The sequence below is a fragment of the Sinocyclocheilus grahami genome, unplaced genomic scaffold (assembly GCF_001515645.1).
Source record: "Sinocyclocheilus grahami isolate Dianchi unplaced genomic scaffold, SAMN03320097.WGS_v1.1 scaffold9.1, whole genome shotgun sequence".
In the NCBI taxonomy this organism is placed as follows: domain Eukaryota; kingdom Metazoa; phylum Chordata; class Actinopteri; order Cypriniformes; family Cyprinidae; genus Sinocyclocheilus; species Sinocyclocheilus grahami.
In genome coordinates this window covers 3,214,898-3,227,123 of record NW_015505188.1, presented here as the reverse complement: position 1 = coordinate 3,227,123, position 12,226 = coordinate 3,214,898, and the positions used below count along the sequence as shown (strand labels likewise).

Below are 12,226 nucleotides of genomic sequence, written 5' to 3'. Positions count from 1 at the left end.
AAAGTTATCTAGGGGTGGCAGAAGGGGTGCCATACAAGCTAGAACCGCCACTGATAGGCAGATTAAAGTAATTACACATTTTGTCAAAAATGAGTTGAATGAATAACTGAAAATTGGTCTCTTTCATATAACATGGCCTGTGATAGATGGGTTTGACTTGATTATGCTCATATTAGGAGAGTAGAAATATTGTGAGAAGTGTTTGTGGTTGCTGTTGAATGCTGTATGAATAAACGATCCTGATGTCTCTGATTAACTTCTACAAGACTTTACAATCTACGATGACCTGAAATGTTGGGAATCTTTTAAAAGTTGAGTAATAAAGCATAAATATTCGGAGAAATTTAGTTGAAATAAAATAATGACATAATATAAGGGCTCTGTCAAGTCAATATGATTAGTTCAAATATAACAGAATGCTGCCTGTTGCCTTGTGTCATATTTGGGAAAAGAATAAAAGATGTTATATTAGATACTAGCGCAGTTTATAGATTAAATGTTAAAACGGCGTGCCATAGATGTTATGCCTAATAACACGTCTGATGGAATAGCGAACAAGCTTGAATAGACATGTTTAGTAATTATAGGTTGTTTTGCTTGATCACATCTGGTTATTAATAACGTCCAGTTAACAGTGTTTGGGATGTAGTTTGTTAATAGCTGTAGACATTTTTAAAAGTATATGTGTGTTTAAGTTCATTTAACATACAGTGGGTTGCTGTAATCATTTTCTTGAGCTCCATCAATCATCTCAAGGTTTCTGTTGGTTATGGTCATTATATGGTACAGTATGTCTTTAGCCAATCTGAGTACAAGAGAAGTAGGCTATAAATCAAGATAAAAGAGAAATTAATAGAACAATATTGTGGGTGGAAGTGGTGATGTATAGATAAAACATAGGATGTGAAATATTCATATAGAGGAAGTAAAGGGAACGGTTACCACATATTGTTATCACTAGATGGCACAATTTCCCCTGAATTAGACATTTCAAAATGATTTCTGTCTCTAACTTCCCTTGCATAATGTGCAATAAATTTAGTTTAAATTATCATTTAATTTGCATCGATTTAGAATGTTATGTATCAGAATTCTATTCTATTCTATTCTATTCGATTTGTATATTTTTATTCCTTAGTTACTTGTTCTATTTTTCTATTTTTTATTATCTGTGTTTTTGTTCTGTCACTGTCATTCTGTTACACTGTGGAGCTTCTGTCATGAAAACAAATTCCTCGTATGTGTAAACATACCTGGCAATAAAAACTCATTCATTCATTCATTCATTCATTATTAGGAGTACGAGTTCTGCCAAATAAAATTTTAATCTAAATATTATGGATTGTATGTAATTTTGAGAAGAAAATTTGAATATATTATTTAAGTGAATAATTGTATATATATCCTCTGTATGTTCTGACAAAAAAAAAATTATATATATATAAATATATATATAATTTATTTATTTATATGTGTTGGTCTGACATGACATCTCGCGAGAGTTCCTCAACCAACGACTCTTGCGTTGACCGTTGCGCAGGCGCAGTGTTGTTTTAAAACATTTTCCACGGACTAGCCTCTATCGCTAATAAAGAAACAATGGCGACAGCGGCAACTGCAGCGGGCGGAACGGGCTCCGGAGGACCATCGGCCGGCCAGGCGGGCGCCGGTTCCTCGATTGGACGGAAAAAAGACGGAGGGCCTTCTTCCAAATTTTGGGAGAGCTCGGAAACGGTGTCGCAGTTGGAGACAGTTCGGCTGTGGACTGGGAAACATTATAAGAAGGTCTGCGGCTCGTGAGGCGCCCGTTGAATGGGGGCGCGCGCGCATCACACAATAGCAACAAGAAGCGGCACGCCGCTTGCTTATTGTTTATTTGCTGTTATAATCGATTATTCGAAAGAGTCGAATCAGAGCAGTGGTGCAGATGTTGCTTAGGTTCCAGGCTGGCATTTTAGCCAGCGAGTTTAGCTCTTGTGTTGTTTTAAGCAGAAGTGTTGTGGGCTGTTAAGTTAGCTGGCGCGCTAACGATAGTGACTGAAATGCGTGATCTGCCATCGTGATGGCTGTCTTAAAATATGCCAAATTACTGTCTTCATTTGCAACATTTTTGGGCTATGCTCTCTTTTTAATAAGCTCCACTGCATTTAATGTCAGATGACTCTTGGTGGTTCTCGCCACAATGCTTCGGTTGTTTGTGCTGAAGTTTGTTTACGGATTCTCTAATGTTGATTCATTAGATGTTCTGGTGGTACCATGATTCAGTAATGGTATAATATTAGGTGCATACATATGGTACTGAATGATTAACACTGTGACCCATCATTGTGTTTACATGGTAGCCAAAGGTATGTCAAGAATACCATGGTATTTACAACGGTACGGTGTCAATTTAAACCATGAAACTTTTGTTAGTGTTTTAGCTTTGTGGCAGAGATAAAAACGTGTATATGTTGTTTAAAATCAAGTGTGAGGGTTTTTCTTTGGCAGATGTTTGTTGGCACTGGATGATTTCACCCTTACTCTGTATTGTCCAGTTATAGTCTCCGGTAATGCACTTTTGTGAATGAACTTTATGTATTATGCATGTTCAGAATTATTTCTTCAGATTAGATTGTAATGATTGCTAGAAGCAGAGCTTGAGGGTATTTTAGTTTTTGTGTGATTACTGAAAACACCAATATAAAGATCCAATACTTGGAGTTCTAATTGATTTTCTGGTATTTATTGTGGCTCTTCATTTTTCTGCAGTATGTCCAAACCGACTCTCCTACATGCAAAACTTTGGCTGCGCTGGTGGTGCAGTTGCTGCAGTTTCAGGAGGATGCGTTTGGGCGTAGAGTCAGCAATCCTGCCCTTACCAAACTACCCGTAAGTCTGGATTTGCAGTGTTTACACTTCTTGTTCTTCACGTTCCCACTCTATAGCACTTTTACTCCTCTAAACATAACTGAAGATAGTCTCCTCATTGAAAGTACATTCATCCAAAGTTCATAAAACATAAGTAAACATAATCATGTGAACGGAGTAGTTCATATGAAGACAAAATCACTTTAAGGTGAACAGATTTAAACCACTCCAATAATATGGATTCCTTTTATAACCTCTGTGAAATGTTTGAACATTACTATCTTCATTTGTGTTTCGAAGATGAATGAAAGTCTTATGGATGTGGAACGACGTGAGGTTGAGTAACTGACAGAGTTTTCATTTTTAGGTGAATTATCCCTTAAATCTGCTCTTTCGTTCATGCCCCTGTATACTGAAATGTATTGTTTCACATGTGACACAGTACAAGTACAGTGTTTTGTAGGGCCTTCTTCCAAATTTTGGGAGAGCTCGGAAACGGTGTCGCAGTTGGAGACAGTTCGGCTGTGGACTGGGAAACATTATAAGAAGGTCTGCGGCTCGTGAGGCGCCCGTTGAATGGGGGCGCGCGCGCATCACACAATAGCAACAAGAAGCGGCACGCCGCTTGCTTATTGTTTATTTGCTGTTATAATCGATTATTCGAAAGAGTCGAATCAGAGCAGTGGTGCAGATGTTGCTTAGGTTCCAGGCTGGCATTTTAGCCAGCGAGTTTAGCTCTTGTGTTGTTTTAAGCAGAAGTGTTGTGGGCTGTTAAGTTAGCTGGCGCGCTAACGATAGTGACTGAAATGCGTGATCTGCCATCGTGATGGCTGTCTTAAAATATGCCAAATTACTGTCTTTATTTTCAACATTTTAACATTTTGGGACTTGCTCCGTTTTTTGTTTGTTTGTTTATTTTAAAGCCCACTGCTTTAAACATCAGGGGACACTTGGTGGTTCTCGCCACAAAGCTTCGGTTGTTTATGCTGAAGTTTGTTTACTGATTCGCTAATGTTTATTCATGAGAAGTTCTGGTGGTACCATGATTCAGTGATGGTATAATATTAGGTGCATGTAATACTGAATAATTATCATTGTCACCCATCAAGGTATGTATATGGTACTGTAAGGTATGTCAAGAATACCATAGTATTTATAACGATACTGTGTCCATTTAAACCATGGAACTTTTTTAGTGTGATATATGCCCCAAAGCTAAAACACATGCGTTTATGTTGTTTAAATCAAGTGTGATTGTTTTTCTTTGGCAGATATTTGTTGGCACGGGATAATTCACCCTTGCCCTGTATTGTCCAATATTATTTAGTCTCCTGTAATGCACTTTTGTGAATGAAGTTCATTTATTATACACGTCCAGAATTATTTCTTCAAATAAGATTATGAATGATTGCTAGAAGGAGAACTTGAGGGGATTTTTGTATTATTTCTGAAAACACCAACATAAAGATCCAATACTTAGAGGTTGCTGATTGATTTTCTGGTGTTTATTGTGGCTTTTCATTTTTCTGCAGTATGTCCAAACCGACTCTCCTACAAACAAAACTTTGGCTGCGCTGGTGGTGCAGTTGCTGCAGTTTCAGGAGGATGCATTTGGGCGTCGAGTCAGCAATCCTGCTCTTACCAAACTACCTGTAAGTTTCGATTTGCAGTGTTTACACCTTCTTCTTCACACTCCAAATCTAATAAGACTCATCTTCAAAACACTGAAGATAATCTCCCCATTGAAAGTCCATTCATCCAAAGTTCATAAAACAGAAGTAAATGTAATCCATAGGAACTGAGTAGTTCAATCCAAGTCTCCTATGAAGACAAAATAGCTTTTTAAGATGAACCGATTTCAATCAGGCTTTTATTCACATATAAGCACTGATCAATGCACATAAATAGAGCACATCAAATTTAGTAAACAGAAGCTCAAACATACTTATTTGACACACAAGAACCAATAAGGTTTTTTTGATTGTGCACTGAGCTGCTGTTGATCATATTTTGATGGGCTCTATGTATGTGTGTCAATCAATGTTTATGTGTAAATTAAAGCCAAAATTAAATCATCATGTAAAATCATATAAAGTGATTGTCTCTTCAGAAAGCTTGAATTAAACCACTCGATTCATTTGGATTCCTTTTACACTCTTTGTGAAATTTTTGAAGTTTAATATTTTCATTTGTGTTTCGAAGATGTCTTACGGATTTGGAACGACATGAGGTTGAGTAACTGACAGAATTGTCATTTTCAGGTGAATTATCCCTTAAAAGTGCTCTTGATCATGCCCCTCTATACTATAACGTATTACTTGACATGTGACACATTTCAAGTACAGTGCCATGTTCTTATGGTACAATTCTGCAGAAATGTGTACATTTTTACATAATTTTAAACCAATGGGAAATTTGAAGTCATTCTGTCGTTCTAGGCAAAGAGCTTTCTGGATTTCAAACCTGGAGGAGCCCTTTGCCACATTCTGGGTTCTGCATACAAGTTCAAAAGTGAGCAAGGCTGGTGAGTAGAATCTCAGGAAGTGTGAAAAAGAGAGTTGGCATAATACCTGTAATGACAACACCCTCAAAGTATTCATTTTTAAAAGATAATACTAATATAATTGATATTGATGTGCCTGAATTTCTTCAGGAGGAGGTTTGATCTGCAGAACCCATCCAGAATGGATAGAAACGTGGAGATGTTCATGACTATTGAGAAGACTCTTGTTCAGGTAGCGATCCTTGTGATGAGGTCCATGAGTCTAAATATAGATCTAAATATATAGTCTGAATATAGTATATAATAGGACTCATGGTAAATGTACTTTGTTGATTTTTGTCACACTTGGTTCTCCCAGTCCTGAATACGTATGTGGTTACATTGAATGTTCTCTGTATGCGATAATGCATATCTCATTCTTCCCTGCAGAACAACTCTTTGACCCGACCAATTGTGTACATTGTGTCTGACATGGAGCAAAAGCAAGCCAATAAGCTGAAAGACATCATTAAGAGACATCAGGTAAAAAACTATGATCGATTAGGTTGTTTCTAAAATTCCAATTTTTTTTTTTTTTTTTGCGCACTTATCTGTTTTTGTTTCACTCACACTACTAGGGAACCATCACTGAAGAAAAGTCAAAGGCCACTCATATTATTTACCCCTCCCCAGCCCAGGTGGAAGAAGGTTGGTGTTTGATTTTTATAACAAAAGACTTCTGGATGAACAGAAGTATTGTCCTATCTTCCTTCTTAAGTCATTTCTTTTAATAGGACATTATATTCAGTGTTTTCTTGAACTTAACTTTTGAATTCTGCTTCTGCCTTTCAGAGGAATGGCTACGTCCCGTCATGCGCAAAGACAAGCAAGTTTTGGTTCACTGGGGCAATTATCCTGACAGGTTGGTAGCATGCATACACACACACACACACACACATACTGTGTGTTTGTGAGAAAAAAAAGATGAATTCTAAATTTATTTAAAATGTGTAGGATATGTGTGTAAATATATCATTTTTTGTGTGTGAGAAACTGAACATCATTTAACTACGATCTTATATTTTATTATATGTTGTCTAGGGTTGTGACGGTGAGGAAATTTTCCCACCGGTTAATCGACGTATGACAACACCGGTATCACCGGGGGGTGGGGTTCGTTGGAGTTTTCCCTCTTTTGTTTCACTCACACTACTAGGGAACCATCACTGAAGAAAAGTCAAAGGCCACTCATATTATTTACCCCTCCCCAGCCCAGGTGGAAGAAGGTTGGTGTTTGATTTTTATAACAAAAGACTTCTGGATGAACAGAAGTATTGTCCTATCTTCCTTCTTAAGTCATTTCTTTTAATAGGACATTATATTCAGTGTTTTCTTGAACTTAACTTTTGAATTCTGCTTCTGCCTTTCAGAGGAATGGCTACGTCCCGTCATGCGCAAAGACAAGCAAGTTTTGGTTCACTGGGGCAATTATCCTGACAGGTTGGTAGCATGCATACACACACACACACACACACACACACACACACACACATACTGTGTGTTTGTGAGAAAAAAAAGATGAATTCTAAATTTATTTAAAATGTGTAGGATATGTGTGTAAATATATCATTTTTTGTGTGTGAGAAACTGAACATCATTTAACTACGATCTTATATTTTATTATATGTTGTCTAGGGTTGTGACGGTGAGGAAATTTTCCCACCGGTTAATCGACGTATGACAACACCGGTATCACCGGGGGGTGGGGTTCGTTGGAGTTTTCCCTCTTTTCCTTCGCTTTTAACTAGCTTGTAAATGCACGTACAATGACAAACTCGGTTATATTAAACATAGAACATTTATTAACAAATCAAATAAAAAATATACCATGCTATACGTCTAATATAAAATAAATAACTTACACAAAATTTAAATATAAAAAAAAAATGCTGAAAATCAGCAAACACTGTGAAACCAAATAAATAAGGAACGTAGAACGTTTACTAGCAAAACAAATAAGAAAGCTTGGGGGCATGGCATACAACTTGATGTAAAATAAAATGAATAACTTACACAGTTTAAATAACGTAAAAATCAGCAAACACTGTGGAACCAAATAAATAAATGAATGTAACAACAAAAAAAAACCTTACAAAATCACCGTAGAAAAAAATGGCAAAAGTCAACAGGCTTTTCAACATCCAAAATATTGCCAAACAGGCGCTTTTGCATTTCGTTTCAAAGGTACATCTTCCGCCATCGTCTTGTCTTTCTCACCTCACTCTTGTCAGTCAGCTCGACTCACTCTCCTGACGTGATAAATTAAATCTGTGATGCGACTGTCGTTCGGCACACTGCATTAAGCAACCGCGTTCAGTTTTTAATTGTAGTGTCTGTTCTCTAACCAAACTAAATTATTTTTATTACTATAAAAAAAATCTAAAAGACTGTGGGGGTCGGTGCCGCGGTGGGCAAGTGACGTAATCGGTGTCGCGGCTTAACACTGTCAACACCGAATATCGCAGCAAGCCTAATGTCGTCTATCTATCAGTTCTTTTAATAAATGTATGCTTGTTTACCTATTCAGTTATGACACATGGGTATCAACAAATGATGTGGATGGAGATGTTGAGGATGCACCAAGTTCTGAGAAACCATGGAGGGTAAGGGGATCTGTAAATATTTTGATATGTTTCCTAATTCACAGTTTTAAAATAAACACATTTCAAACGCCTTGCATTATGAAGCATAATCATATTGTAAGTGATGCAGCCAGATTCAATTTGGCAGTGTTTTCTCAGTACGCTCTATGATCCCCTCAGGTGCATGCAAAATGGGTCATCGACACAGATGCTTTCAACGAGTGGATGAATGAGGAAGATTACGAAGTGGATGAGAGCAAGAAACCTGTGAGTTTCCGCCAACGGATCCTTCCAGGGGAGGAAGTGGTAAGAGACCGAAAGACATGAGCACTAATGAAATGGATATGGTGCATGTTCAGATTTCCGTTGTGTTGCTAAGCCAGACCCTTTGAGGTCTTGGCAGGGTTTGTTCTGTCACTGTCTATGTGTCTGTCAATCATCCTCTAAAGCTCTTCCTCGCTACCTCACCCTCACGTACCTCACCCACCCACCCAAATATCCCCTCAGCACCCCCCTCCCCCTTGTGTGTAAGACCGTTCCATTCTCTCATTCTCTCGCTCTTTCTCTCATCCTTCACCCCTCCATGGTTCTGATCAGTCTTCCCGTACACCTGATCGTAAGGACCGCAAGTCCCTGGTTGCCGGCAAGAAGAGGAGACGCTCTCCATCCCCACCCAGCACCCCTGTGGAGTCCCGCAAAAAGGGCAAGAAAGGGTGACTATCTTGTTGGAGCATGATGAATAAATAAAAAATATGCACTACAGTTCAAATTAGGGATGTGCTTCTCCATAACTGCCTTAATAGCCATGCAGCCTTTTTCTCTGGTTTTATGACAGCTGTACCTTTTATAGTTGGAACAGATACCAGTAGAACTTTACAATCTTAACATTCCTCTTTAAAGCATTAAAATAACAAAATTAAAACTACATTTTAACTGCAATAAGAAACACACATTAAGTTGTAATTAATTAGTAAGCTTAGTAATTAGGACTGTATTAGCTTACATTTTATTTACCCATTACAATAGTCCCTTTACAGTTACTGCTATCATAAGAATACACCTATATGTAGGTTTAAAATTCTACAAAAGGCACATTTAATGTCTAACAACGAATATTTTAGCAAAATGCATATTTGATCCGTCTGTTTAGCGTGCAAGGACCGCAAGTCCCTGGTTGCCGGCAAGAAGAGGAGACGCTCTCCATCCCCACCCAGCACCCCTGTGGAGTCCCGCAAAAAGGGCAAGAAAGGGTGACTATCTTGTTGGAGCATGATGAATAAATAAAAAATATGCACTACAGTTCAAATTAGGGATGTGCTTCTCCATAACTGCCTTAATAGCCATGCAGCCTTTTTCTCTGGTTTTATGACAGCTGTACCTTTTATAGTTGGAACAGATACCAGTAGAACTTTACAATCTTAACATTCCTCTTTAAAGCATTAAAATAACAAAATTAAAACTACATTTTAACTGCAATAAGAAACACACATTAAGTTGTAATTAATTAGTAAGCTTAGTAATTAGGACTGTATTAGCTTACATTTAATTTACCCATTACAATAGTCCCTTTACAGTTACTGCTATCATAAGAATACACCTATATGTAGGTTTAAAATTCTACAAAAGGCACATTTAATGTCTAACAACGAATATTTTAGCAAAATGCATATTTGATCCGTCTGTTTAGCGTGCATGTGCGCCGCAGCGCTCGTTCACTCGCGTATGCCTCGCCCACTCCTGACAGCAAGCAAAATGGATATATTTGCATGACTTTGTAACATTTACAGAGGAAAAATATACTTGTGACATGTTAGTTATGCACTGAGGAAAACACAACGTCTCAAATGCATTAAACAGCACAAATATATTCACTGTTTGCCATGGTGGATCGATTTGATCCATGATCGACATTAAGGGCTGCTTAAGATTAAGCGTCCACAAATTAGTGAGATTGTGTGAACTTACATTGTCATTTATGGAACTGCTTTAGCCCCGATTGATTTGTTGGGTTATTTCAAGTCAGATTTTGGACTTTAATCCCCACTTTTCCTCGGGTCTCTGTAGTGTTGTTGTGATACGTCATATTCACACGCAGCGGTGATGAGCGAATGCGCTTGAGAAACAGTTTCGAGAGGAGAAATCAATCTACAAATAAAATATTGGTCACTTTCTAAACAATAAAAGTGTAGGCATCCTCTAGTAATTATATATAAATAAATCAGTTTTTACCTATGCAAATATGTTAAAAACGATGCATCGCGATACAAATGCCAACTTGTGTCCGATGCGCACTTTTTAAACCGATGCATCGCATCGTTAACTTTTTTTCGCCAATGCTCCGAGCGAATCAGTGAATCTTCCCATCCCTAGTTCAAATGTTTGGAGTCTGTAAGATTTTATTTATTTTTATTTTTTTAAGTCTTTTGAAAGAAGTCTCTTATGCTCGCCAAGGCTGCTTTTATTTGCTAAAAATACAGTAAAGACAGGAATATTATTACAATTTAAAATAATTGTATTCTATTTCAATGTGTTTTAAAATGTAATTTATTTTTTTGTGATAAAATGATTACTCCAGTCTTCAGTGTCACGTGATCCTTCAGAAATCATTCTAATATGCTGATTTGCTGCTTTTCATACAATAAACATTTCTTGTATAAAGTGTAATTAGTCATGATCATTTTAAATGTAACAGTCTCATTCATTCATTTACCTCAAACAGGAATCCTGGATCACAGGGGAGGCGCCGTGGACATCAAAATGATGACGAGCAGGATGAAGACCTCACAAAGGACCTGGAAGATCCCTCCCCTGTGCCAGGAATGGAGGAAGTTACATTGCCAAAAAATTGTCAGTCTTCTTGATTAATAGTCCCTTATTTGAACAGTGCAAGGGTTAATCAGAGAGCTACTGCCATTGTACACTTGATCGTAACCCTGGGTTACATAAAGTAGCCTTTTTCTGTTATCAGTAGTATGCTTAGTAAGTGACTTTGGATAAAAACGTCTGGTTGACAACCACTTGCATGACTTAGATGGCTGAGCTGTCTTTACTGAGCTTTTCATTTCATAGTTCATAGCACCATTTTTTAAAAAGCCCCTCTGGATGCATGGAAATTCAGTGCATGGCTAAAATAGACATTCTGCTATTACATGCTGCACCCTACTTTCGTTGTTCCACTTTACACTGAAAGCTTTTAAATGTTATTGTTATTGAATTGTCTCTCTGATGCATCGTCTTCAGCTGCTTTGCTTAATGTCCTCTGACTTTCTGCTTGCAGTCAATCAGAAAAAGGACAGTGAGAACACACCAGTGAAAGGCGGAACGGTTGCTGATTTGGGTGAGTATTTTGCTTCATATTTGTTTTGGGTATGAATATGATATCTTCTCAAAGGAAATGTAAATGATCACATTAATTTTGTTTGCCCTCTTAGATGACCAGGAAGATGATTCACTAGCATCTGGAGGCAAGGTAGTGTATCTTCATACTGTAATCCAGTTATGCTTTTGGAAATTTTCTCTCCATTATTATAACAGATGCACAGCATTTTGTTGATAACAGCTCTTGCACTTTACCCATACATTCTTTAAGTAGTCTATCAATGTATGACTTTAATGCCCAAGCTATTTATTCTGAATCAAATTGTTCTGAAAGATTGCCCACGTGCTTTTTTTGTTTACTAATCGTAATTGACAGGAAGAGGATGAACAGGGCAAAACAGAGGTCAATCGTCTGATCGACTCTGAGGACAACGTGACTGAACAAACCCATCACATCATTATACCCAGCTATGCTGCCTGGTTCGACTACAACAGGTATCAAATCCCTTCCACCAGGTGCTGTAGCAATGTCCTGAGAGCTTGCTTGGAGAGAAATAATGTTATAGACCTGTGGTTCTCAACTAGGGCAGTCGTGATTTGTCGATTTTTGAAAATCCTCGACTTGCTTGTGTCGACTAACCGGCAAAATACCGGAAGTGGCGCATTTCACAGACAAGAATGTATAAAACACATTATTAGTCTGTTTTCCAAGGCTGCATGATATATTAGACCATAATTAAGCATAATTGTAAATTCACAAATGCTACGATTTAATTAAATAATTATGTGAGATGCCGTTCTAATACAATATATGCGCTTTATTTACATGCGTGTACAGGGCCGGATTTATGCATAGACATTCTAGGCACGTGCCTATGCTTGCTCGTCCAGGGGGGCCCAAACACAATGAAGAGATGTATAATATTTTTGTTAT

General features: G+C 37.7%; 1 protein-coding gene across 1 annotated transcript in view; it reads left to right on the top strand.

Annotated features, from left to right (window-relative positions):
- Window positions 1-1,572: 1,572 nt before the first annotated feature.
- LOC107592245 (SWI/SNF complex subunit SMARCC1-like) overlaps window positions 1,573-12,226 on the top strand; it is a 28,012-nt gene continuing 17,358 nt past the window's right edge. Inside the window, 14 exon segments of the mRNA XM_016281665.1 lie at window positions 1,573-1,785; window positions 4,383-4,502; window positions 5,289-5,374; window positions 5,504-5,585; window positions 5,783-5,875; window positions 5,971-6,040; window positions 6,185-6,254; window positions 7,920-7,995; window positions 8,155-8,280; window positions 8,572-8,687; window positions 10,694-10,821; window positions 11,252-11,311; window positions 11,406-11,443; window positions 11,669-11,787. Of these exon segments, the coding sequence (XP_016137151.1) occupies window positions 1,600-1,785; window positions 4,383-4,502; window positions 5,289-5,374; window positions 5,504-5,585; window positions 5,783-5,875; window positions 5,971-6,040; window positions 6,185-6,254; window positions 7,920-7,995; window positions 8,155-8,280; window positions 8,572-8,687; window positions 10,694-10,821; window positions 11,252-11,311; window positions 11,406-11,443; window positions 11,669-11,787 (1,370 nt within the window). The 5' untranslated portion in view covers window positions 1,573-1,599.